This window comes from Camelus bactrianus, chromosome 7, assembly GCF_048773025.1.
Source record: "Camelus bactrianus isolate YW-2024 breed Bactrian camel chromosome 7, ASM4877302v1, whole genome shotgun sequence".
Taxonomy (NCBI): Eukaryota; Metazoa; Chordata; class Mammalia; order Artiodactyla; family Camelidae; genus Camelus; species Camelus bactrianus.
This window is the reverse complement of record NC_133545.1, coordinates 62,647,028-62,670,678: the sequence shown is the minus strand read 5'-3', so window position 1 is coordinate 62,670,678 and position 23,651 is coordinate 62,647,028. Positions and strand designations below refer to the sequence as shown.

General features: G+C 45.2%; 1 protein-coding gene and 1 non-coding gene across 4 annotated transcripts in view; both read right to left on the bottom strand.

Moving 5' to 3' along the window:
* Nucleotides 1–2,554: 2,554 nt before the first annotated feature.
* On the bottom strand, nt 2,555–2,627 carry TRNAA-CGC (transfer RNA alanine (anticodon CGC)). The gene has a single exon. It is a non-coding gene; the product is annotated as a tRNA-Ala (tRNA).
* A 2,494-nt stretch (nt 2,628–5,121) lies between these two features.
* The window catches only part of PEX1 (peroxisomal biogenesis factor 1), a 78,172-nt gene continuing 59,642 nt past the window's right edge, over nt 5,122–23,651 (bottom strand). For all 3 annotated transcript variants that reach the window (XM_074367490.1, XM_074367489.1, XM_074367488.1), the window contains one exon: nt 5,122–5,619. In XM_074367490.1, the coding sequence (XP_074223591.1) occupies nt 5,535–5,619 (85 nt within the window). In that variant the 3' untranslated portion in view covers nt 5,122–5,534. The remainder of the gene's footprint in view (nt 5,620–23,651) is intronic.

Genomic DNA, 23,651 nt, shown 5'->3' with positions numbered 1-23,651 from the left:
CGCACTGATCATAGTATAAGATACAGGAGGGAGTCTTCACAACCTCTGGCCTTCCTCTCCATCAGATGCCAAGAGGGCGCCAGTGAGGAACGATTTCGATCCCACCTCTGCTGTGCTGGACCATCAGCCTCTGGGTCAGTCCCTTCAAAACCAAGGCTCTCTGGTGATGTCAGTCACAGCTGCAGGTGTTTCTGAGATGCCAGGAAGTGGTTGTGATCAGAGGCCATAGGGTAGTTTGGATCTATATCCGATCCACCAACGCCCTGCCCTAAAACTAGGGTTAAGGTTTTCACTGTCCTCAAATGACAGTAACACGTTTTTAATATTTTACTCATCATTTGAACTGACTGATCCATCTTCAGATTTTTGTCACCTGACTGTACTTAAAATAAATATCGAGGCCACAATGCCTTATTTCAGTTTTCTGTCTGAAATCTCTGAAAACGTCTCTTTCGATACATGGTTGATGGTATTTTTTATCCTGGAACATTCCTCTGCTTTTTGTTTTTGGTTTGTTTGATTATTGGAAACTTCCTGGGAATCCTATGCTAGTGCTATAAAAATGTCAGTTTACTTAGGAAATGGGTAAACTCCATGACATAAAGTCAGTGTTTCACATTTTACACTTTTATTTTTTCTTCTTTATATTTGTAAGCATGGAGTATTTTACTATTGGAATACAAAATGTCCATTTAATTTAAGAATCCATGAAATATCTCCTGAAACTATTGTAGATGGCCAATTTCCACTGCTTTTACAATCAAAACTGATTCCTAGTCAATCATACATGTTCTAATCTAAAAAAAAAAGTCTTGAAATATTAGATTTTGGTTTTTTTCCCCCCCTTATTTATTCAAAGGAGGATTATTCCAATTTCAGTTAAGAAATAAGAATGATTCATTCACAAATGCTTATTGATTGATCACCAGTGTAAGGAGCACTTTTCTAGGTAACAGCGGTGAACAGTATGCACGAAACCTGGCCTTTCTGTGGCATTTTCCATGTAACACAGAGGCAGCTGGACGTGGTGAAACAAACCAGCCTTGCAAGTTACTAGCTGGTGCTCACAGTAAGTGTTCTCCCAGTTAGATTCTAATAGATGACTAGATTAGGAATTATTGATCTTGATTAGGAAAGTATCAAAGGATGGTGAGACCACCACTCAGTATGTATAAAGCTGAACTTTTTGCTTGTTATACTAATTATGAGCTATGCCGGTTAGGCCTGGCTTCGTAGCAGAGCAGACTGCTGGCCTTATACACGGGGTTTCTGGAAGCTAGAAATTCAGGAATGGGCAGACTCCGAGTGGTATAAATGGGGTGACGTCATCCATAGCAGGGGGTCTTGTGGGCGAGGTTGGTGTTACTTTATTTTTTTCGCTTGGGAGGCCTTTTATGCCAAGCTCTCATGTCACCCAAAGACTGGTGACATGATCTCATGGGTCTTCGAGCATCTCTGCTTTCTCACCCCAATAAAGCTTTTAATAAATTCCTTTCTGCTTAAAAAAGCCAGGGTTGGGTTCTGTTACCCGAAGTGGTTGCAGGCAAGACTTGGGAGAAAAAAAAAAAAAAGGGAGGAAATTTGGGACTAGTTACCTGCCCTAGTAAAGGCTGAGGGTGCGGAAAATCCATTTCATATTACGGGATATGAATTTGGCAGGCGATGGCATTCGGTGGCAAAACAGCTGAAATATCACAAATTATTCCCAGGAATGAAGTGCCCATTGAATAGGTTGCTGCTGTGGAATAGTATCAAACACACAAGGGTTTCAAATGGGTGCACTGATGACAGCACTAGAGAGCTTAAAGGAGCAAGGCAAGCCCAGTTGATATTTTCAGCTCAAGGCATAGGCTGAAAATTAGGGATTAGTATGATGGCTGGAAGAATCCCTTGTCTTTTGGCGCCATGAGGCTGAAAGTCAAATGCAGAGTTTGATCCTATTGATGACTGGATGGCATTATCCACTGAGTTCATAGCCGTTTTAGATCTCTTATGGAGAAGTTAAGGTATTGGTCAGAAAAGAGTGGGCCCCTGATAACTGGGGTGGGGACACGTGGAAGGAACTGGATTCCCTTGAATCTTTACCCTTTTTAAAAATCTTGCTTGATAGTGAGGTAGCCCCTGTGACCCTTGTTTGAAGACCCTGAAAAAGCCCTTGTCTGGTGGGGGCTCAGTCTTGCAAGAGGAAGCTCATCCTTGCCTTCCAACCCTCCCATCTCCTGTCCGATTCCAATATGCCCCAGGGAGTGAAGAGAAAGTCAGAAGGAGGAGGCTTAGACAATAAAAGAACTACAATATTTTGCTTTTTCTTGCAAAATATAAAGAATATATGTGGAGGTAGAGTGTGGGGGGGGTGGCACTAGGCTAAGAAGGGAGAAATTTAATAATTGGTCAAGTTGAGTGTATTAATGCACTGAACTTGTTTCTAATTAACACAGTTTTGATTTGGTATGCTGTCTCGGCATCTGGAGTGTTCTTTTTTTTCTTAATTGATGTTTTCTTATTTATTGTTTTTGTTTGTTTGGGGGGGAGGTAATTAGGTTTTTTTTTTTAATGGAGGTACTGGGGATTGAACTCAGGACCTCATGCATGCGAGGCATGCACTCTAACACTGAGCTATACCCTCCCCCCAGGTGTTCTTTTTTTAATTGAAGTACAGTCAGTAACAATGTGTCAATTTCTGGTGTACAGCACAAAGTCTCAGTCATGCATATACACACATATATTTGTTTTCATATTCTTTTTCATTAAAGGTTATTACAAGATACTGAATATAGTTCCCTGTGCTATAGAGAAGAAATTTGGTTTTTTATTTATTTCTATATATAGTGGTTAACCTTTGCAAATCTCAAACTCCCAAATTTATCCGTTCCCACCCCCTTTCACCCATTAACCATAAAATTGTTTACTATGCCTGGGAGTCTGCTTCTGTTTTGTAGATGAGTCCATTAATGTCCTCTTTTTTCTTTTTTGAGATTGCACATATGAATCATACGGTATTTTTCTTTCTCTTCTTAGCTTCACTTAGAATGATGATCTCAAGGTCCATTTATGTTGCTCCAAAGGCATTATTTTATTCTTTCTTATCCCTGAGTAGTATTCTGTTGTATAAATAGACCACAAATTCTTTATCTGGTCATCTGTCAATGGACATTTACATTGTTTCCATGTCTTGGCTATTATCAGTAGTGCTCCTATGAGCATTGGGGTGCATGTGTGTCTTTTCCTGTGGTTTGATGACTAGAGAAGTTCCTTTCACATTTATTGTAAAGCTGGTTTGGTGGTGGTGAATTCTTTAAGCTTTTGTTTATCTGTGAGGCTTTTGCTTTCTCCATCAAATCTGAACGAGAGCCTTGCTGGGTAGGGTATTCTTGGTTGTAGATTTTTCCCCCTTCATCACTTTAAATGTATCTTGCCACTCCCTTCTGGCCTATAGAATTTCTTCTGAAAATTCAGCTGATAACCTTATGGGAGTTCCTTTGTATGTTATTTGTTGCTTTTCTCTTGCTGGTTTTAATATTCTCTCCTTATCCTTACTTCTTGTCAGTTTGATTACTGTGTGCCTTGGGGTGTTCCTCTTTGGGTTGATTCTGTGTGGAACTGTCTGTGCTTCCTGCACTTGGGTGACTGTTTCCTTTCCCAAGTTTGGGAAGTTTTCGGTTATCTCTTCAAAAATTTTCTCAGGTTCTATCTATCTTCTCTTTCTGGGATCCCTATAATGCAAATATTAGCACGTTTCATGTTGTTCCAGAGTTCTGTTAAACTATCCTCATTTCTTATCATTCTCTTTTCTGTTCTGCAGTAGTGATTTCCACTAATCTTGTCTTCTAGCTCACTGATCTGTTCTGCCTCATTTAGTCTATTCTTGGTTCCTTCTAGCGTGTTATTCATTTTAGTGCTTCTACTCTTCAGCTCTGTTTGGGTATTTATATTTTCACACTCTGCTAAAAACTTCACTCTGTGCATCTATACTCCTCTTGAGTTCTCTGAACATCTTCGCCATCATTATTCTAAATTCTTTCTCGGATAAACTGCCTATCTCATCATGACTTATTTCTTCTGGGATTTTTATCTTGTGCCTTGGTGAGGACACATTCTTGAATTAGATATGCTTTGTCCTCTAAACTCCTACCAATGTCATCTCTCAGGGATTCACTACATGCTTTTACACTGTTAGGCTACCCCTTACTTCTGATCACAAAACTCCCTTTACAGTGAATTCCCTGGAGTTAATGTAAATACACTCCTCATAGAGTCTGAAACAGCTGGCCTCTTGGGGTTGTAGATTGGAGTCCTGATCTGCTGTATGTAGTGCTTATTGTATATACTGTGACCAAGGCCTAAATACAAGGATCTAGGAACCAAAGTGCAAGGGAGAAGGGCACTTCTCAGTATCTAGTGACACAAACATCTTTGTCTCCATTCCTAGAGATGCTGGGCTTTGCTGATTTGAGGGGAGCAAGGGAGGAATTCTACCAGGGGAACACAGCAATGACTGTAATGCTTTGAAAGGGGAGGGTTACAATACTGGCTGAGTGAACAGAGTTGATGGTACACAATGGGGGATGGGAGAAGTATGGACGGAACCTTGTTATTTATGGTAAATTTAATGTGAGACATTTGCAATCTTAGGCAACTGATGGAAAGGCTGTGATAGAAATGCAGGTTTAGACCATCCCACTCAGTAAAGGCCTCTAATCCATGAAGGTGAGGGCTGAAATCAGAGGAACATGGAGTAAGTCATGGAAGATAAAAATAAAAAAATACCAGCCATGGCCTCAAGACTAACGGCAGAAAGAGCAACGGTTGCAGCCTACACATTTTTCTTTGCTGTCTCATGTATTTATCTGCGTATGTTACTTAATGTTCTCCTTGCCCCTTAACACATTACTACACGTAGTTGGTGTTGATGGTGGCTGACTTGACAGTTGAGTTCAGAGGTCAGCATACAGCAAGATAAAGTCATGGAACTAGAGGAGGAATGGACGTCATTCAGGACCCTGGCCTAGCAGCTGGAGCTTTATTACAGAGACGTGGTCTCATTTCTGGTTAAAGGAGCAATTATATTTATTTAAATTGTGTGTAAATTCCATGTTTTCAGATACAAGAACAGATAATTGGAACAGTTAATAACTGGATATTTTATTTCGACAAAAGTCAAGAAGTTGCTAAGCATAAAGTTTGTCAAATGCACGAAAGATGTTGAGCACACAACTGTCGGTGAGTTCTAAGAAATGTATTTAATCCTCTATGTTTTCTTCAGAGGAGAAAAACAGTTATAACATTTGGCAAATATTATTTCATCAAGGATTTAATGTATATAGGAAATAAAACATAGAATGTATTATAAATCTCAATTTATTCTAAAGTATTAACACCAACTAATCCCAACTATGCCACAAGCGCAGGTTTACCAGGCTGTGATTTTATACATTAACAAACTAAGTTAATTAGAAAGACATTTACATACACCATTTTCACTGCTACAACACAGGGACAAAAGCACTACAAAAAAAAAAAAATCAGAGTAGATTTTACGCTAGAGTTACTTTCTGTCCAGGTCGAAACATTGTTCCACTTTGATTTTTTCTCTTCTTTGGATTTTGAAAGCTTTCATACCTTAAAAATAAAAAAAGGTAGATAATGTTTAATACGTATAAATGCTAAAATTACAAAAATAATGGATTGTAGACAGAATTTTTTAAGAAAAGGGAAATAAACTGGAAAAATTAACAGAAATTAAAGAAGTTCTAACAAATTTTTAAAAGTTGAACACTTCAACAGGAAAAGGAGCAAAAGGGATGAATACATAATACAAATGGCAATACTCATATAAAAAATATAACCTCTATAGTTACAATCAAAGAAAAGTATTTAAACAACATACAGAGAGAAACACTACATTTAAAGTTAGTGCCTGCTGACGCGAGCACTATGATAATTACACTGCTGTTGCAATGTGCACTATATGGTATTTCTGGACGGCAATTTGGAAACATTTCATAGTACATTTTTCCTTTATTGAAGTACAGTCAGTTAACAATGTTAAATTCAGGTGCACAGCACACTTCAGTCATACATAAACATACATGTATTTTTCATATTCTCAACGTCCCAACTTCTCCCATCCTGGCGGACCCAGCCCCTCAAGTAACCGTAAGTTTTTCTTCCTGTGTGTCTGTTCATAAAGAACTTGTCTTTTTTCTTATTTTTTAGATTATACATATTAGTGATATCATAGGAAATCATTCTCTTCTGGCTTGTGTGAATTACGGAGGGAGGACAAAGACGAGGCTACAGTCGTTATCACTCTTCTCTGTCTTTCTAAGGGAAAATGGGAGGAGTCCAAGGTCTATCTCTGTCTCTAATGGAGGAGGAAGACGCTAATCTGTCTACCTGTTTGTCTATCAAAAGGAGGCGAAGAAGGTGTTCCGAGTATCTACTTGTGTTTCTCACTCTCTCAACAGGATGAGGAGGCGAGTGTGTCTATCTGTGTGTGTGTCTCTATTTCTCTAGTTATCTAAAAATGAGGAGGAGACAAGTGTGTCTGTCTATCCCTGTATCTAATGGAGGAGCAGGAGAGGGCTAGTGTGTCTGTCTGTGTCTCTCTCTCTCTCCATCTCTCTAGTTATGTAAAAATGAGGAGGAGGCTAGTGTGTATATCTGTCTGTGTGTATCTCTCGCTGTCTCTGTCGAAACAGGAGGAGGAGGAGGGTAGTGTGTCTTTGTATCTCTGTGTGTGTTTCTTTCTGTATCTCAACAGGACGAAAAGGCGGCTAGTGTGTCTGTCTGTCTGTCTGTGTGTCCGTCTAATAGAGGATAAGGAGGACGCTAGTGTGGCTGTTTCTCGGTCTGTGTGTGTCTGTGTTTCTAATGGAGGAGGAGGAGGGGGCTAGTGTGTCCATCTATCTCCCTATGTAGAGGAAGAGGAGGCAAGTGTGTCTGTCTATCTCTGTATCTAATGGAGGAGAAGGAGGAGGCTAGTGTGTCTATATATCCGTCTACTGGGGGAGCATAGTGTCTGTCTGTCTTTCTATCTAATGGAGGAAGAAGAGGAGGCGGCTGGTGTGCCTGTCTAGCTAGTCAAGCAGGCTAGTGTGTCTGTCTGTCTGTATCTATCTAATGGAGGAGGAGGAGGCTAGGGTGTCTATCCATCTATCTGTATATCTACGTATTTAATGGAGGAGGCTAGTGTGTGTAATTGTCCGTGTGTTGATCATTTTGTCTATCTAATGAAGGAGGAGCCTTGCGTGTCTATCAATGAATCAAACGGAGGAGGGGTTAGTGTGTCTGTCTATAGGTCTGTCTATCTGTCTATCTCTGTGTGTGTATGTATCTGATAGATAGGAGGACAGACAGATAAACACACACTAGCGTCCTCCTCCTCTATCAAATGGAGGAGAAGGCTACTGTGTCCGTGTATCTATCTATCTGTCTCTGTATGTCCCTAGTGGAGGAGGCTAGTGTGCCTGTCCACCTATCTAAAGGAGAAGCAGGAGGAGGGTACTGTGTCTGTCTGTCTAATGCAGGAGGAATAGACTAGTGTGTCTAACTATCTCTCTGCAGAGGAGCAGGAATCCAGTGTGTCTGTCTGTCTGTCTGTGTTTCTAACTATGTATCTACTATCTATGTATTTAATGCAGGAGGAGGAGGAGGAGGCTAGTGTGTCTGAGTATCTGTCTGTCTCTGTAATGGAGCAGAAGGAGGAGGCTAGGGTGTCTGTCTGTCTATGTGTCTTTCTATTTATCTCCCTAATGGAGGACGACGAGAAGGCTACTATGTCTGTGTATCTATGTATCTGTCTCATGGAGGAGGCTAGTGTGCCTGTCCATCTGTCTAAACATGAGGAGGAGGAGGCTCCTGTGTCTATCGATCTGTGTGTGTATCTCTCACTCCCTCTCTCTACGTATGTAAACAGAGGCGGTGGCTAGTGTGTCTATCTGCGTGTATCTCTCGCACACTCTCTTTCTATTTCAGCAGGAAGAGGAGGCGGCTAGAGTGTCTGGCTATGTATCTCTCTGTCTGTCTGTCTGTCTATCCATCTATCTAATGGGGAAGGAGGAGGAGGAGGTGGCTAGTGTACCGTGTGTCTACCTATGTGTGTGTGTCTCTCTCTGTCTCTCTCTCTCTCTCTAGTTATCTAAAAATGAGGAGGAGGCTAGTGTGTCTATCTGTCTGTGTGTATCTCTCGCTGTCTCTATCGAAACAGGAGGTGGAGGAGGCTAGTGTGTCTTTGTATCTCTGTGTGTGTTTCTTTCTGTATCTCAACAGGACGAAGAGGCGGCTAGTCTGTCTGTCTGTCTGTCTGTCCGTCTAATAGGGGATAAGGAGGACGCTAGTGTGGCTGTTTCTCGGTCTGTGTGTGTGTCTGTGTTTCTAATGGAGGAGGAGGAGGGGGCTAGTGTGTCCATCTATCTCCCTATGTAGAGGAAGAGGAGGCAAGTGTGTCTGTCTATCTCTGTATCTAATGGAGGAGAAGGAGGAGGCTAGTGTGTCTATATATCCGTCTACTGGGGGAGCACAGTGTCTGTCTGTCTTTCTAATGGAGGAAGAAGAGGAGGCGGCTGGTGTGCCTGTCTAGCTAATCAAGCAGGCTAGTGTGTCTGTCTGTCTGTATCTATCTAATGGAGGAGGAGGAGGCTAGTGTGTGTAATTGTCCGTGTGTTGATCATTTTGTCTATCTAATGAAGGAGGAGCCTTGCGTGTCTATCAATGAATCAAACGGAGGAGGGGTTAGTGTGTCTGTCTATAGGTCTGTCTATCTTACTATCTCTGTGTGTGTATGTATCTGATAGATAGGAGGACAGACAGACAAACACACACTAGCGTCCTCCTCCTCTATCAAATGGAGGAGAAGGCTACTGTGTCCGTGTATCTATGTATCTGTCTCTGTATGTCCCTAGTGGAGGAGGCTAGTGTGCCTGTCCACCTATCTAAAGGAGAAGCAGGAGGAGGGTACTGTGTCTGTCTGTCTAATGCAGGAGGAATAGACTAGTGTGTCTAACTATCTCTCTGCAGAGGAGCAGGAATCCAGTGTGTCTGTCTGTCTGTCTGTGTTTCTAACTATGTATCTACTATCTATGTATTTAATGCAGGAGGAGGAGGAGGAGGCTAGTGTGTCTGAGTATCTGTCTGTCTCTGTAATGGAGCAGAAGGAGGAGGCTAGGGTGTCTGTCTGTCCATCTGTCTTTCTATTTATCTCCGTAATGGAGGAGGACGAGAAGGCTACTGTGTCTGTGTTATCTATGTATCTGTCTCATGGAGGAGGCTAGTGTGCCTGTCCATCTGTCTAAACATGAGGAGGAGGAGGCTCCTGTGTCTATCGATCTGTGTGTGTATCTCTCACTCCCTCTCTCTACGTATGTAAACAGAGGCAGCGGCTAGTGTGTCTATCTGCGTGTATCTCTCGCACACTCTCTTTCTATTTCAGCAGGAAGAGGAGGCGGCTAGAGTGTCTGGCTATATATCTCTCTGTCTGTCTGTCTATCCATCTATCTAATGGGGAAGGAGGAGGAGGAGGTGGCTAGTGTTCCGTGTGTCTACCTATGTGTGTGTCTCTCTCTCTCTCTCTCTCTCTCTCTCTCTCTCTCTCTCTCTAGTTATCTAAAAATGAGGAGGAGGCTAGTGTGTCTATCTGTCTGTGTGTATCTCTCGCTGTCTCTATCGAAACAGGAGGTGGAGGAGGCTAGTGTGTCTTTGTATCTCTGTGTGTGTTTCTTTCTGTATCTCAACAGGACGAAGAGGCGGCTAGTCTGTCTGTCTGTCTGTCTGTCCGTCTAATAGGGGATAAGGAGGACGCTAGTGTGGCTGTTTCTCGGTCTGTGTGTGTGTCTGTGTTTCTAATGGAGGAGGAGGAGGGGGCTAGTGTGTCCATCTATCTCCCTATGTAGAGGAAGAGGAGGCAAGTGTGTCTGTCTATCTCTGTATCTAATGGAGGAGAAGGAGGAGGCTAGTGTGTCTATATATCCGTCTACTGGGGGAGCACAGTGTCTGTCTGTCTTTCTAATGGAGGAAGAAAGGAGGCGGCTGGTGTGCCTGTCTAGCTAATCAAGCAGGCTAGTGTGTCTGTCTGTCTGTATCTATCTAATGGAGGAGGAGGAGGCTAGGGTGTCTAATTGTCCGTGTGTTGATCATTTTGTCTATCTAATGAAGGAGGAGCCTTGCGTGTCTATCAATGAATCAAACGGAGGAGGGGTTAGTGTGTCTGTCTATAGGTCTGTCTATCTGTCTATCTCTGTGTGTGTATGTATCTGATAGATAGGAGGAGAGACAGACAAACACACACTAGCGTCCTCCTCCTCTATCAAATGGAGGAGAAGGCTACTGTGTCCGTGTATCTATCTATCTGTCTCTGTATATCCCTAGTGGAGGAGGCTAGTGTGCCTGTCCACCTATGTAATGGAGAAGCAGGAGGAGGGTAGTGTGTCTGTCTATATGTCTGTCTACCTAACTATTTCTGCCTGTGTATCTATCTGATAGAGGAGGAGGAGGCCACTAGTGTCTGTCTGTCTGTGTGTATCTCTCGCTGTCTCTATCGAAACAGGAGGTGGAGGAGGCTAGTGTGTCTTTGTATCTCTGTGTGTGTTTCTTTCTGTATCTCAACAGGACGAAGAGGCGGCTAGTCTGTCTGTCTGTCCGTCTGTCCGTCTAATAGGGGATAAGGAGGACGCTAGTGTGGCTGTTTCTCGGTCTGTGTGTGTGTCTGTGTTTCTAATGGAGGAGGAGGAGGGGGCTAGTGTGTCCATCTATCTCCCTATGTAGAGGAAGAGGAGGCAAGTGTGTCTGTCTATCTCTGTATCTAATGGAGGAGAAGGAGGAGGCTAGTGTGTCTATATATCCGTCTACTGGGGGAGCACAGTGTCTGTCTGTCTTTCTAATGGAGGAAGAAGAGGAGGCGGCTGGTGTGCCTGTCTAGCTAATCAAGCAGGCTAGTGTGTCTGTCTGTCTGTATCTATCTAATGGAGGAGGAGGAGGCTAGGGTGTCTATCCATCTCTCTGTATATCTACGTATTTAATGGAGGAGGCTAGTGTGTCTAATTGTCCGTGTGTTGATCATTTTGTCTATCTAATGAAGGAGGAGCCTTGCGTGTCTATCAATGAATCAAACGGAGGAGGGGTTAGTGTGTCTGTCTATAGGTCTGTCTATCTGTCTATCTCTGTGTGTGTATGTATCTGATAGATAGGAGGACAGACAGACAAACACACACTAGCGTCCTCCTCCTCTATCAAATGGAGGAGAAGGCTACTGTGTCCGTGTATCTATGTATCTGTCTCTGTATGTCCCTAGTGGAGGAGGCTAGTGTGCCTGTCCACCTATCTAAAGGAGAAGCAGGAGGAGGGTACTGTGTCTGTCTGTCTAATGCAGGAGGAATAGACTAGTGTGTCTAACTATCTCTCTGCAGAGGAGCAGGAATTCAGTGTGTCTGTCTGTCTGTCTGTGTTTCTAACTATGTATCTACTATCTATGTATTTAATGCAGGAGGAGGACGAGGAGGCTAGTGTGTCTGAGTATCTGTCTGTCTCTGTAATGGAGCAGGAGGAGGAGGCTAGGGTGTCTGTCTGTCTATGTGTCTTTCTATTTATCTCCGTAATGGAGGAGGACGAGAAGGCTACTGTGTCTGTGTATCTATGTATCTGTCTCATGGAGGAGGCTAGCGTGCCTGTCCATCTGTCTAAACATGAGGAGGAGGAGGCTCCTGTGTCTATTGATCTGTGTGTGTATCTCTCACTCCCTCTCTCTACGTATGTAAACAGAGGCGGCGGCTAGTGTGTCTATCTGCGTGTATCTCTCGCACACTCTCTTTCTATTTCAGCAGGAAGAGGAGGCGGCTAGAGTGTCTGGCTATGTATCTCTCTGTCTGTCTGTCTGTCTATCCATCTATCTAATGGGGAAGGAGGAGGAGGAGGTGGCTAGTGTTCCGTGTGTCTACCTGTGTTGTCTGTGTGTGTGTCTCTCTCTCTCTCTCTCTCTCAACAGGATGAGGAGGCTACTGTGTCTATCTGTGTGTGTCTCTCTCTCTCTCTATCTCTAGTTATCTAAAAATGTGGAGGAGGCTAGTGTGTCTGTCTATCTGTGTGTATCTCTCGCTGTCTCTATCGAAACAGGAGGTGGAGGAGGCTAGTGTGTCTAATTGTCCGTGTGTTGATCATTTTGTCTATCTAATGAAGGAGGAGCCTTGCGTGTCTATCAATGAATCAAACGGAGGAGGGGTTAGTGTGTCTGTCTATAGGTCTGTCTATCTGTCTATCTCTGTGTGTGTATGTATCTGATAGATAGGAGGAGAGACAGACAAACACACACTAGCGTCCTCCTCCTCTATCAAATGGAGGAGAAGGCTACTGTGTCCGTGTATCTATGTATCTGTCTCTGTATATCCCTAGTGGAGGAGACTAGTGTGCCTGTCCACCTATCTAATGGAGAAGCAGGAGGAGGGAAGTGTGTCTGTCTATATGTCTGTCTACCTACCTATCTCTGCCTGTGTATCTATCTGATAGAGGAGGAGGAGGCCAGTAGTGTCTGTCTGTCTGTGTGTATCTCTCGCTGTCTCTATCGAAACAGGAGGTGGAGGAGGCTAGTGTGTCTTTGTGTGTGTTTCTTTCTGTATCTCAACAGGACGAAGAGGCGGCTAGTCTGTCTGTCTGTCCGTGTGTCCGTCTAATAGGGGATAAGGAGGACGCTAGTGTGGCTGTTTCTCGGTCTGTGTGTGTGTCTGTGTTTCTAATGGAGGAGGAGGAGGGGTCTAGTGTGTCCATCTATCTCCCTATGTGGAGGAAGAGGAGGCAAGTGTGTCTGCCTATCTCTGTATCTAATGGAGGAGAAGGAGGGGGCTAGTGTGTCTATATATCCGTCTAGTGGGGGAGCACAGTGTCTGTCTGTCTTTCTATCTAATGGAGGAAGAAGAGGAGGCGGCTGGTGTGCCTGTCTAGCTAATCAAGCAGGCTAGTGTGTCTGTCTGTCTGTATCTATCTAATGGAGGAGGAGGAGGCTAGTGTGTCTGTCTATCTGTGTGTATCTCTCGCTGTCTCTATCGAAACAGGAGGTGGAGGAGGCTAGTGTGTCTAATTGTCCGTGTGTTGATCATTTTGTCTATCTAATGAAGGAGGAGCCTTGCGTGTCTATCAATGAATCAAACGGAGGAGGGGTTAGTGTGTCTGTCTATAGGTCTGTCTATCTTACTATCTCTGTGTGTGTATGTATCTGATAGATAGGAGGACAGACAGACAAACACACACTAGCGTCCTCCTCCTCTATCAAATGGAGGAGAAGGCTACTGTGTCCGTGTATCTATGTATCTGTCTCTGTATGTCCCTAGTGGAGGAGGCTAGTGTGCCTGTCCACCTATCAAAAGGAGAAGCAGGAGGAGGGTACTGTGTCTGTCTGTCTAATGCAGGAGGAATAGACTAGTGTGTCTAACTATCTCTCTGCAGAGGAGCAGGAATCCAGTGTGTCTGTCTGTCTGTCTGTGTTTCTAACTATGTATCTACTATCTATGTATTTAAAGCAGGAGGAGGAGGAGGAGGCTAGTGTGTCTGAGTATCTGTCTGTCTCTGTAATGGAGCAGAAGGAGGAGGCTAGGGTGTCTGTCTGTCCATCTGTCTTTCTATTTATCTCCGTAATGGAGGAGGACGAGAAGGCTACTGTGTCTGTGTTATCTATGTATCTGTCTCATGGAGGAGGCTAGTGTGCCTGTCCATCTGTCTAAACATGAGGAGGAGGAGGCTCCTGTGTCTATCGATCTGTGTGTGTATCTCTCACTCCCTCTCTCTACGTATGTAAACAGAGGCGGCGGCTAGTGTGTCTATCTGCGTGTATCTCTCGCACACTCTCTTTCTATTTCAGCAGGAAGAGGAGGCGGCTAGAGTGTCTGGCTATATATCTCTCTGTCTGTCTGTCTATCCATCTATCTAATGGGGAAGGAGGAGGAGGAGGTGGCTAGTGTTCCGTGTGTCTACCTATGTGTGTGTGTGTCTCTCTCTCTCTCTCTCTCTCTCTCTCTCTCTCTCTCTCTCTCTCTCTCTCTCTCTCTCTCTCTCTAGTTATCTAAAAATGAGGAGGAGGCTAGTGTGTCTATCTGTCTGTGTGTATCTCTCGCTGTCTCTATCGAAACAGGAGGTGGAGGAGGCTAGTGTGTCTTTGTATCTCTGTGTGTGTTTCTTTCTGTATCTCAACAGGACGAAGAGGCGGCTAGTCTGTCTGTCTGTCTGTCTGTCCGTCTAATAGGGGATAAGGAGGACGCTAGTGTGGCTGTTTCTCGGTCTGTGTGTGTGTCTTTGTTTCTAATGGAGGAGGAGGAGGGGGCTAGTGTGTCCATCTATCTCCCTATGTAGAGGAAGAGGAGGCAAGTGTGTCTGTCTATCTCTGTATCTAATGGAGGAGAAGGAGGAGGCTAGTGTGTCTATATATCCGTCTACTGGCGGAGCACAGTGTCTGTCTGTCTTTCTAATGGAGGAAGAAAGGAGGCGGCTGGTGTGCCTGTCTAGCTAATCAAGCAGGCTAGTGTGTCTGTCTGTCTGTATCTATCTAATGGAGGAGGAGGAGGCTAGGGTGTCTATCCATCTCTCTGTATATCTACGTATTTAATGGAGGAGGCTAGTGTGTCTAATTGTCCGTGTGTTGATCATTTTGTCTATCTAATGAAGGAGGAGCCTTGCGTGTCTATCAATGAATCAAACGGAGGAGGGGTTAGTGTGTCTGTCTATAGGTCTGTCTATCTGTCTATCTCTGTGTGTGTATGTATCTGATAGATAGGAGGACAGACAGACAAACACACACTAGCGTCCTCCTCCTCTATCAAATGGAGGAGAAGGCTACTGTGTCCGTGTATCTATGTATCTGTCTCTGTATGTCCCTAGTGGAGGAGGCTAGTGTGCCTGTCCACCTATCTAAAGGAGAAGCAGGAGGAGGGTACTGTGTCTGTCTGTCTAATGCAGGAGGAATAGACTAGTGTGTCTAACTATCTCTCTGCAGAGGAGCAGGAATTCAGTGTGTCTGTCTGTCTGTCTGTGTTTCTAACTATGTATCTACTATCTATGTATTTAATGCAGGAGGAGGACGAGGAGGCTAGTGTGTCTGAGTATCTGTCTGTCTCTGTAATGGAGCAGGAGGAGGAGGCTAGGGTGTCTGTCTGTCTATGTGTCTTTCTATTTATCTCCGTAATGGAGGAGGACGAGAAGGCTACTGTGTCTGTGTATCTATGTATCTGTCTCATGGAGGAGGCTAGCGTGCCTGTCCATCTGTCTAAACATGAGGAGGAGGAGGCTCCTGTGTCTATTGATCTGTGTGTGTATCTCTCACTCCCTCTCTCTACGTATGTAAACAGAGGCGGCGGCTAGTGTGTCTATCTGCGTGTATCTCTCGCACACTCTCTTTCTATTTCAGCAGGAAGAGGAGGCGGCTAGAGTGTCTGGCTATGTATCTCTCTGTCTGTCTGTCTGTCTATCCATCTATCTAATGGGGAAGGAGGAGGAGGAGGTGGCTAGTGTTCCGTGTGTCTACCTGTGTTGTCTGTGTGTGTGTCTCTCTCTCTCTCTCTCTCTCAACAGGATGAGGAGGCTACTGTGTCTATCTGTGTGTGTCTCTCTCTCTCTCTATCTCTAGTTATCTAAAAATGTGGAGGAGGCTAGTGTGTCTGTCTATCTGTGTGTATCTCTCGCTGTCTCTATCGAAACAGGAGGTGGAGGAGGCTAGTGTGTCTAATTGTCCGTGTGTTGATCATTTTGTCTATCTAATGAAGGAGGAGCCTTGCGTGTCTATCAATGAATCAAACGGAGGAGGGGTTAGTGTGTCTGTCTATAGGTCTGTCTATCTGTCTATCTCTGTGTGTGTATGTATCTGATAGATAGGAGGAGAGACAGACAAACACACACTAGCGTCCTCCTCCTCTATCAAATGGAGGAGAAGGCTACTGTGTCCGTGTATCTATGTATCTGTCTCTGTATATCCCTAGTGGAGGAGACTAGTGTGCCTGTCCACCTATCTAATGGAGAAGCAGGAGGAGGGAAGTGTGTCTGTCTATATGTCTGTCTACCTACCTATCTCTGCCTGTGTATCTATCTGATAGAGGAGGAGGAGGCCAGTAGTGTCTGTCTGTCTGTGTGTATCTCTCGCTGTCTCTATCGAAACAGGAGGTGGAGGAGGCTAGTGTGTCTTTGTGTGTGTTTCTTTCTGTATCTCAACAGGACGAAGAGGCGGCTAGTCTGTCTGTCTGTCCGTGTGTCCGTCTAATAGGGGATAAGGAGGACGCTAGTGTGGCTGTTTCTCGGTCTGTGTGTGTGTCTGTGTTTCTAATGGAGGAGGAGGAGGGGTCTAGTGTGTCCATCTATCTCCCTATGTGGAGGAAGAGGAGGCAAGTGTGTCTGCCTATCTCTGTATCTAATGGAGGAGAAGGAGGGGGCTAGTGTGTCTATATATCCGTCTAGTGGGGGAGCACAGTGTCTGTCTGTCTTTCTATCTAATGGAGGAAGAAGAGGAGGCGGCTGGTGTGCCTGTCTAGCTAATCAAGCAGGCTAGTGTGTCTGTCTGTCTGTATCTATCTAATGGAGGAGGAGGAGGCTAGTGTGTCTGTCTATCTGTGTGTATCTCTCGCTGTCTCTATCGAAACAGGAGGTGGAGGAGGCTAGTGTGTCTAATTGTCCGTGTGTTGATCATTTTGTCTATCTAATGAAGGAGGAGCCTTGCGTGTCTATCAATGAATCAAACGGAGGAGGGGTTAGTGTGTCTGTCTATAGGTCTGTCTATCTGTCTATCTCTGTGTGTGTATGTATCTGATAGATAGGAGGACAGACAGACAAACACACACTAGCGTCCTCCTCCTCTATCAAATGGAGGAGAAGGCTACTGTGTCCGTGTATCTATGTATCTGTCTCTGTATGTCCCTAGTGGAGGAGGCTAGTGTGCCTGTCCACCTATCAAAAGGAGAAGCAGGAGGAGGGTACTGTGTCTGTCTGTCTAATGCAGGAGGAATAGACTAGTGTGTCTAACTATCTCTCTGCAGAGGAGCAGGAATCCAGTGTGTCTGTCTGTCTGTCTGTGTTTCTAACTATGTATCTACTATCTATGTATTTAAAGCAGGAGGAGGAGGAGGAGGCTAGTGTGTCTGAGTATCTGTCTGTCTCTGTAATGGAGCAGAAGGAGGAGGCTAGGGTGTCTGTCTGTCCATCTGTCTTTCTATTTATCTCCGTAATGGAGGAGGACGAGAAGGCTACTGTGTCTGTGTTATCTATGTATCTGTCTCATGGAGGAGGCTAGTGTGCCTGTCCATCTGTCTAAACATGAGGAGGAGGAGGCTCCTGTGTCTATCGATCTGTGTGTGTATCTCTCACTCCCTCTCTCTACGTATGTAAACAGAGGCGGCGGCTAGTGTGTCTATCTGCGTGTATCTCTCGCACACTCTCTTTCTATTTCAGCAGGAAGAGGAGGCGGCTAGAGTGTCTGGCTATATATCTCTCTGTCTGTCTGTCTATCCATCTATCTAATGGGGAAGGAGGAGGAGGAGGTGGCTAGTGTTCCGTGTGTCTACCTATGTGTGTGTGTGTGTCTCTCTCTCTCTCTCTCTCTCTCTCTCTCTCTCTCTCTCTCTCTCTCTCTCTCTCTCTCTCTCTCTCTCTCTCTAGTTATCTAAAAATGAGGAGGAGGCTAGTGTGTCTATCTGTCTGTGTGTATCTCTCGCTGTCTCTATCGAAACAGGAGGTGGAGGAGGCTAGTGTGTCTTTGTATCTCTGTGTGTGTTTCTTTCTGTATCTCAACAGGACGAAGAGGCGGCTAGTCTGTCTGTCTGTCTGTCTGTCCGTCTAATAGGGGATAAGGAGGACGCTAGTGTGGCTGTTTCTCGGTCTGTGTGTGTGTCTTTGTTTCTAATGGAGGAGGAGGAGGGGGCTAGTGTGTCCATCTATCTCCCTATGTAGAGGAAGAGGAGGCAAGTGTGTCTGTCTATCTCTGTATCTAATGGAGGAGAAGGAGGAGGCTAGTGTGTCTATATATCCGTCTACTGGCGGAGCACAGTGTCTGTCTGTCTTTCTAATGGAGGAAGAAAGGAGGCGGCTGGTGTGCCTGTCTAGCTAATCAAGCAGGCTAGTGTGTCTGTCTGTCTGTATGTATCTAATGGAGGAGGAGGAGGCTAGGGTGTCTAATTGTCCGTGTGTTGATCATTTTGTCTATCTAATGAAGGAGGAGCCTTGCGTGTCTATCAATGAATCAAACGGAGGAGGGGTTAGTGTGTCTGTCTATAGGTCTGTCTATCTGTCTATCTCTGTGTGTGTATGTATCTGATAGATAGGAGGAGAGACAGACAAACACACACTAGCGTCCTCCTCCTCTATCAAATGGAGGAGAAGGCTACTGTGTCCGTGTATCTATCTATCTGTCTCTGTATATCCCTAGTGGAGGAGGCTAGTGTGCCTGTCCACCTATGTAATGGAGAAGCAGGAGGAGGGTAGTGTGTCTGTCTATATGTCTGTCTACTTACCTATTTCTGCCTGTGTATCTATCTGATAGAGGAGGAGGAGGCCACTAGTGTCTGTCTGTCTGTGTGTATCTCTCGCTGTCTCTATCGAAACAGGAGGTGGAGGAGGCTAGTGTGTCTTTGTATCTCTGTGTGTGTTTCTTTCTGTATCTCAACAGGACGAAGAGGCGGCTAGTCTGTCTGTCTGTCTGTCTGTCCGTCTAATAGGGGATAAGGAGGACGCTAGTGTGGCTGTTTCTCGGTCTGTGTGTGTGTCTTTGTTTCTAATGGAGGAGGAGGAGGGGGCTAGTGTGTCCATCTATCTCCCTATGTAGAGGAAGAGGAGGCAAGTGTGTCTGTCTATCTCTGTATCTAATGGAGGAGAAGGAGGAGGCTAGTGTGTCTATATATCCGTCTACTGGCGGAGCACAGTGTCTGTCTGTCTTTCTAATGGAGGAAGAAGAGGAGGCGGCTGGTGTGCCTGTCTAGCTAATCAAGCAGGCTAGTGTGTCTGTCTGTCTGTATCTATCTAATGGAGGAGGAGGAGGCTAGGGTGTCTATCCATCTCTCTGTATATCTACGTATTTAATGGAGGAGGCTAGTGTGTCTAATTGTCCGTGTGTTGATCATTTTGTCTATCTAATGAAGGAGGAGCCTTGCGTGTCTATCAATGAATCAAACGGAGGAGGGGTTAGTGTGTCTGTCTATAGGTCTGTCTATCTGTCTATCTCTGTGTGTGTATGTATCTGATAGATAGGAGGACAGACAGACAAACACACACTAGCGTCCTCCTCCTCTATCAAATGGAGGAGAAGGCTACTGTGTCCGTGTATCTATGTATCTGTCTCTGTATGTCCCTAGTGGAGGAGGCTAGTGTGCCTGTCCACCTATCTAAAGGAGAAGCAGGAGGAGGGTACTGTGTCTGTCTGTCTAATGCAGGAGGAATAGACTAGTGTGTCTAACTATCTCTCTGCAGAGGAGCAGGAATTCAGTGTGTCTGTCTGTCTGTCTGTGTTTCTAACTATGTATCTACTATCTATGTATTTAATGCAGGAGGAGGACGAGGAGGCTAGTGTGTCTGAGTATCTGTCTGTCTCTGTAATGGAGCAGGAGGAGGAGGCTAGGGTGTCTGTCTGTCTATGTGTCTTTCTATTTATCTCCGTAATGGAGGAGGACGAGAAGGCTACTGTGTCTGTGTATCTATGTATCTGTCTCATGGAGGAGGCTAGCGTGCCTGTCCATCTGTCTAAACATGAGGAGGAGGAGGCTCCTGTGTCTATTGATCTGTGTGTGTATCTCTCACTCCCTCTCTCTACGTATGTAAACAGAGGCGGCGGCTAGTGTGTCTATCTGCGTGTATCTCTCGCACACTCTCTTTCTATTTCAGCAGGAAGAGGAGGCGGCTAGAGTGTCTGGCTATGTATCTCTCTGTCTGTCTGTCTGTCTATCCATCTATCTAATGGGGAAGGAGGAGGAGGAGGTGGCTAGTGTTCCGTGTGTCTACCTGTGTTGTCTGTGTGTGTGTCTCTCTCTCTCTCTCTCTCTCAACAGGATGAGGAGGCTACTGTGTCTATCTGTGTGTGTCTCTCTCTCTCTCTATCTCTAGTTATCTAAAAATGTGGAGGAGGCTAGTGTGTCTGTCTATCTGTGTGTATCTCTCGCTGTCTCTATCGAAACAGGAGGTGGAGGAGGCTAGTGTGTCTAATTGTCCGTGTGTTGATCATTTTGTCTATCTAATGAAGGAGGAGCCTTGCGTGTCTATCAATGAATCAAACGGAGGAGGGGTTAGTGTGTCTGTCTATAGGTCTGTCTATCTGTCTATCTCTGTGTGTGTATGTATCTGATAGATAGGAGGAGAGACAGACAAACACACACTAGCGTCCTCCTCCTCTATCAAATGGAGGAGAAGGCTACTGTGTCCGTGTATCTATGTATCTGTCTCTGTATATCCCTAGTGGAGGAGACTAGTGTGCCTGTCCACCTATCTAATGGAGAAGCAGGAGGAGGGAAGTGTGTCTGTCTATATGTCTGTCTACCTACCTATCTCTGCCTGTGTATCTATCTGATAGAGGAGGAGGAGGCCAGTAGTGTCTGTCTGTCTGTGTGTATCTCTCGCTGTCTCTATCGAAACAGGAGGTGGAGGAGGCTAGTGTGTCTTTGTGTGTGTTTCTTTCTGTATCTCAACAGGACGAAGAGGCGGCTAGTCTGTCTGTCTGTCCGTGTGTCCGTCTAATAGGGGATAAGGAGGACGCTAGTGTGGCTGTTTCTCGGTCTGTGTGTGTGTCTGTGTTTCTAATGGAGGAGGAGGAGGGGTCTAGTGTGTCCATCTATCTCCCTATGTGGAGGAAGAGGAGGCAAGTGTGTCTGCCTATCTCTGTATCTAATGGAGGAGAAGGAGGGGGCTAGTGTGTCTATATATCCGTCTAGTGGGGGAGCACAGTGTCTGTCTGTCTTTCTATCTAATGGAGGAAGAAGAGGAGGCGGCTGGTGTGCCTGTCTAGCTAATCAAGCAGGCTAGTGTGTCTGTCTGTCTGTATCTATCTAATGGAGGAGGAGGAGGCTAGTGTGTCTGTCTATCTGTGTGTATCTCTCGCTGTCTCTATCGAAACAGGAGGTGGAGGAGGCTAGTGTGTCTAATTGTCCGTGTGTTGATCATTTTGTCTATCTAATGAAGGAGGAGCCTTGCGTGTCTATCAATGAATCAAACGGAGGAGGGGTTAGTGTGTCTGTCTATAGGTCTGTCTATCTTACTATCTCTGTGTGTGTATGTATCTGATAGATAGGAGGACAGACAGACAAACACACACTAGCGTCCTCCTCCTCTATCAAATGGAGGAGAAGGCTACTGTGTCCGTGTATCTATGTATCTGTCTCTGTATGTCCCTAGTGGAGGAGGCTAGTGTGCCTGTCCACCTATCAAAAGGAGAAGCAGGAGGAGGGTACTGTGTCTGTCTGTCTAATGCAGGAGGAATAGACTAGTGTGTCTAACTATCTCTCTGCAGAGGAGCAGGAATCCAGTGTGTCTGTCTGTCTGTCTGTGTTTCTAACTATGTATCTACTATCTATGTATTTAAAGCAGGAGGAGGAGGAGGAGGCTAGTGTGTCTGAGTATCTGTCTGTCTCTGTAATGGAGCAGAAGGAGGAGGCTAGGGTGTCTGTCTGTCCATCTGTCTTTCTATTTATCTCCGTAATGGAGGAGGACGAGAAGGCTACTGTGTCTGTGTTATCTATGTATCTGTCTCATGGAGGAGGCTAGTGTGCCTGTCCATCTGTCTAAACATGAGGAGGAGGAGGCTCCTGTGTCTATCGATCTGTGTGTGTATCTCTCACTCCCTCTCTCTACGTATGTAAACAGAGGCGGCGGCTAGTGTGTCTATCTGCGTGTATCTCTCGCACACTCTCTTTCTATTTCAGCAGGAAGAGGAGGCGGCTAGAGTGTCTGGCTATATATCTCTCTGTCTGTCTGTCTATCCATCTATCTAATGGGGAAGGAGGAGGAGGAGGTGGCTAGTGTTCCGTGTGTCTACCTATGTGTGTGTGTGTCTCTCTCTCTCTCTCTCTCTCTCTCTCTCTCTCTCTCTCTCTCTCTCTCTCTCTCTCTCTCTAGTTATCTAAAAATGAGGAGGAGGCTAGTGTGTCTATCTGTCTGTGTGTATCTCTCGCTGTCTCTATCGAAACAGGAGGTGGAGGAGGCTAGTGTGTCTTTGTATCTCTGTGTGTGTTTCTTTCTGTATCTCAACAGGACGAAGAGGCGGCTAGTCTGTCTGTCTGTCTGTCTGTCCGTCTAATAGGGGATAAGGAGGACGCTAGTGTGGCTGTTTCTCGGTCTGTGTGTGTGTCTTTGTTTCTAATGGAGGAGGAGGAGGGGGCTAGTGTGTCCATCTATCTCCCTATGTAGAGGAAGAGGAGGCAAGTGTGTCTGTCTATCTCTGTATCTAATGGAGGAGAAGGAGGAGGCTAGTGTGTCTATATATCCGTCTACTGGCGGAGCACAGTGTCTGTCTGTCTTTCTAATGGAGGAAGAAAGGAGGCGGCTGGTGTGCCTGTCTAGCTAATCAAGCAGGCTAGTGTGTCTGTCTGTCTGTATCTATCTAATGGAGGAGGAGGAGGCTAGGGTGTCTATCCATCTCTCTGTATATCTACGTATTTAATGGAGGAGGCTAGTGTGTCTAATTGTCCGTGTGTTGATCATTTTGTCTATCTAATGAAGGAGGAGCCTTGCGTGTCTATCAATGAATCAAACGGAGGAGGGGTTAGTGTGTCTGTCTATAGGTCTGTCTATCTGTCTATCTCTGTGTGTGTATGTATCTGATAGATAGGAGGACAGACAGACAAACACACACTAGCGTCCTCCTCCTCTATCAAATGGAGGAGAAGGCTACTGTGTCCGTGTATCTATGTATCTGTCTCTGTATGTCCCTAGTGGAGGAGGCTAGTGTGCCTGTCCACCTATCTAAAGGAGAAGCAGGAGGAGGGTACTGTGTCTGTCTGTCTAATGCAGGAGGAATAGACTAGTGTGTCTAACTATCTCTCTGCAGAGGAGCAGGAATTCAGTGTGTCTGTCTGTCTGTCTGTGTTTCTAACTATGTATCTACTATCTATGTATTTAATGCAGGAGGAGGACGAGGAGGCTAGTGTGTCTGAGTATCTGTCTGTCTCTGTAATGGAGCAGGAGGAGGAGGCTAGGGTGTCTGTCTGTCTATGTGTCTTTCTATTTATCTCCGTAATGGAGGAGGACGAGAAGGCTACTGTGTCTGTGTATCTATGTATCTGTCTCATGGAGGAGGCTAGCGTGCCTGTCCATCTGTCTAAACATGAGGAGGAGGAGGCTCCTGTGTCTATTGATCTGTGTGTGTATCTCTCACTCCCTCTCTCTACGTATGTAAACAGAGGCGGCGGCTAGTGTGTCTATCTGCGTGTATCTCTCGCACACTCTCTTTCTATTTCAGCAGGAAGAGGAGGCGGCTAGAGTGTCTGGCTATGTATCTCTCTGTCTGTCTGTCTGTCTATCCATCTATCTAATGGGGAAGGAGGAGGAGGAGGTGGCTAGTGTTCCGTGTGTCTACCTGTGTTGTCTGTGTGTGTGTCTCTCTCTCTCTCTCTCTCTCAACAGGATGAGGAGGCTACTGTGTCTATCTGTGTGTGTCTCTCTCTCTCTCTATCTCTAGTTATCTAAAAATGTGGAGGAGGCTAGTGTGTCTGTCTATCTGT